Source organism: Salvelinus sp. IW2-2015, unplaced genomic scaffold (genome assembly GCF_002910315.2).
Source record: "Salvelinus sp. IW2-2015 unplaced genomic scaffold, ASM291031v2 Un_scaffold820, whole genome shotgun sequence".
NCBI lineage: Eukaryota > Metazoa > Chordata > Actinopteri > Salmoniformes > Salmonidae > Salvelinus > Salvelinus sp. IW2-2015.
In genome coordinates, this window is record NW_019942622.1 from 57,595 (window position 1) to 61,159 (window position 3,565).

The window sequence follows — 3,565 nt, forward strand, 5'->3', positions numbered from 1 at the left end:
ACTAGCATTAACACTGGCACTACTACTACTACTAAAGTTACTACTACTACTACTACTACTAACTACTAAAGGCTACTACTACCACTACTACTACTACTACTACTACTTAAAGGTACTACTACCACTACTACTACTACTACTACTAAAGTTACTACTACTACTAAAGTTCTATACTACTACTAAAGTTACTACTTACTACTACTACTACTACTACTAAAGCGTACTACTACCACTACTACTACTACTAACTATTATTATTACTGCTACTAATACTACTACTAATACTAATACTACTACTACTGCCATCAAGCGCTATGATGAAACTGGCTCTCATGAGGACCGCCACAGGAAGGAAGACCCAGAGTTACATCTGCTGCGGTGGCCATCCAGGCTTCTTCTCTCTAAGCTGAGACTTTGAAACTGAGATATCTTTCATTCTCAAAACAAGGGTCTGGGCGTACTGCCAAATTGCAGATACTGATATTGAGAGTTTGTTCAATCACGCATGAACACAGAAATTGGTTATTAGAAAAGCGCAAACAGAACACAGAAATGAATGAAATAGAAAAGCACCTATATCAATTTTTCCATCACAGTTGTCACATAAAAACCTGATGGATATTTCATAATAATTCCCTTACCAAAGTTTCCATCTGCACAGTTATTCCACWAAATTTGTGTTTGTACKTTTTTTTTGTGGGWATTGTTAAAAGRTGTCATTGTGCGTACAGTGACTTCAAAAAGTATTCACACCCATTTACTTTTTTCACATTTTGTTGTGTTACAATTGAGATGTTTTGCCACTGGCCTAACTACAATACCCCATAATGTCAAAGTGGAATTATGTTTTTAGAAATGTTTACAAATTAATTTAAAAATAAAAATCTAAAATGTATTTATACACCCAGTCACTACAAAGATACTGGCATCCTTTCTAACTCAGRTGCTGAAGAGGAAGGAAACCGCTCAGGYATTTCACCATGAGGCCAATAGTGACTTTAAAACAGTGACAAAGTTTAATGACTGTGATAGGAGAAAATTGAGGATGGATCAACAACATTGTAGTTACTCCACAATACTAACCTAAACGACAGTGAAAAGAGTTGGGGTATACTTGTAATCGTTAAGGTCTAGGGAGTTTTTTCAGGATAAAAAAAATAATGAAATGGAGCTAAGCACAGGCAAAATCCTAGAGCAAAACCMGGTTGAGTCTGCTTTCCACCAGACACTGGGAGATGAATTCACCTTTCAGCAGGACAATAACCTACAATCTACACTGGAGTTGCTRACCAAGAAGTCAATGAATGTTTCCGAGTGGCCGAGTTACAGTTTTGACTTAKATCTATTTATTTTTATTTTCTCCCTAATTTTGTGGTATTGTCACACAACAAAATGTGGAATAAGTCAAGATGTATGAATACTTTCTGAAGGCACTGTATAGTTGTATGGTTTGTTAAACTTTGTTTGGCATACCTTTTCAAGTTAAAGCGTAATTKTGTTACCTTGGAGACTACCGTAGACTAATATTACTGTATCTTCTCTGTCCGTGTCCAGGTATGGTTCCAGAACCGTCGGGCTAAGTGGAGACGTCAGGAGAAGATGGACTCCAGCTCCATGAAGCTCCACGACTCCCCCATGCTGTCCTTCAACCGGTCGCCCATGCCCTCCAACATGGGGCCCATGTCCCACCCATTACCCCTGGACCCCTGGCTGGCCTCGCCCATGTCCAGTGCCACCCCCATGCACACTATCCCTGGCTACAGGGCCCCAGGGCAGGGCCCTCACCTTCAGCCTGCCTACCCCAGCCACTCCCACAGCTTCCTCAACAGCCCCCCAGTACATGGTGTGGTGCACCAGGGGATGGTGCAAGGAATGCAAGGGAGGCAAAGCATGCAGTCAATGGCTCCGCCTCCCTACCAGTGTCACCCTAGCTTCAATGATAACTACCCTATGCATGAGGAAGTGGAACGTAGCTCCAGCATCGCAGCGCTGAGGATGAAGGCTAAGGAGCACCTTCATTCCTTGGATAAAACCTGGCAGCACATGTGATCCATTGGAGAGGAGATGTTCTGTATGAAGGCTGTCAACATGTGATTGTAATTACAAAAACAAAGACGTTCTGTATAAAGGATGGTCAACTTCAACARGTGATTGTAATCACAAAAACAAAGACATTCTGTATAAAGGATGGTCAACTTCAACACGTGATTGTAATCACAAAAACAAAGACYTTCTGTTTAAAGGATGGTCAACTTCAACACGTTATTGTAATCACAAAAACAAAGACATTCTGTATAAAGGATGGTCAARTTCAACACGTGTGATTGTAATCACAAAAACAAAGACATTCTGTATAAAGATGGTCTCTATTTTCCTGGATATCAAATGAATGGGGGGGGGAACACATCCTGATGGAGAGGATATGTGGCACCTTGTCAACTTGTTGAGTGACTTGTGAAAACAGAACTGATGATCAATTTATCACCAAGCTTTGATGATCGATTTATACTCCGGATTCAATTGAACTCGCACTGTAGTGGTCTTGCGATGGTGGGCTGGATTGTTGACCAATATGTCCCCCTATCAGTGGAAAGGGACAGCAGAGACATCTAATACTGCGGAATTCCATATTAGGGCCAGGACTTTTCCTGACCATGTGAGCTGACTACAATAAGAAATTCTCCTGGCCTAGATGAGGCAATATTATGACCTGACCAGGGAAATTCTCCTGGCCTAGATGAGGCCGTATGACCTGACCAGGGAAATCTCCTGGCCTAGATGAGGCCGGTATGACCTTGACCAGGGAAATCTCCTGGCCTAGATGAGCCAGTATGAGCTGACCAGGGAAATCTCCTGCCTAGATGAGGCAGTATGACCTGACCAGGGAAATCTCCTGGCCTAGATGAAGGCAGTATGACCTGACCAGGGAATCTCCTGGCCTAGATGAGGCAGTATGACCTGACCAGGAAATCTCCTGCGTAGATGAGCCGTATGACTGACCAGGGAAATCTCCTGGCCTAGATGAGGCAGTATGACCTGACCAGGAAATCTTCCTGGCCTAGATGAGGCAGTATGTGCTGAGGCAGTGACTCCAGAATGTCCTCAGAAGACTGAGTCCTGGCGGATCGAGGTTGAGTTGACAAAATCCTCTATCTTGGGTAATCTGTCACGCCTGCTAATTTGGTCGGACAACCGTACCACTTAACACCTAATTAACAGTTTTTAAAGCGATTAACCTCAGGTTAACAATTGACGGACAGCTGCCCTCAGAGTCTCCCTGAAACCCCTTAGATCCTATTCAAGGCCTGATAGTCAGTCACATCCTTTCCTCRTTTCCTTTCCTAATTTSCTTTCCTCACCTTTCCTCCTTCTCTATTCCTCTCCCACTGTTTTACAGAGATGCTGCTAGATTGTTCGTTTCTGTTCATACATACACCACACTAGGATTTATACAGTAGAGTGCCTGACAGACTACTACATGTGTGGTGGTGTACAGCGTTGGGGCTAATTCCATTTCAATTCAGTCAAATCCTCATTTCCTGAAATTCCAAAGCATTGAGGAAAA

The 3,565-nt window shown here is 42.7% G+C and overlaps 1 protein-coding gene across 1 annotated transcript in view; it reads left to right on the plus strand.

Annotated features, from left to right (window-relative positions):
- The window catches only part of LOC112068987 (retinal homeobox protein Rx1-like), a 16,356-nt gene extending 13,399 nt beyond the window's left edge, over window positions 1-2,957 (plus strand). Inside the window, exon 4 of the mRNA XM_024136236.2 lies at window positions 1,555-2,957. Within this exon, the coding sequence (XP_023992004.1) occupies window positions 1,555-2,049 (495 nt within the window). The 3' untranslated portion in view covers window positions 2,050-2,957. The remainder of the gene's footprint in view (window positions 1-1,554) is intronic.
- Window positions 2,958-3,565: the final 608 nt, after the last annotated feature.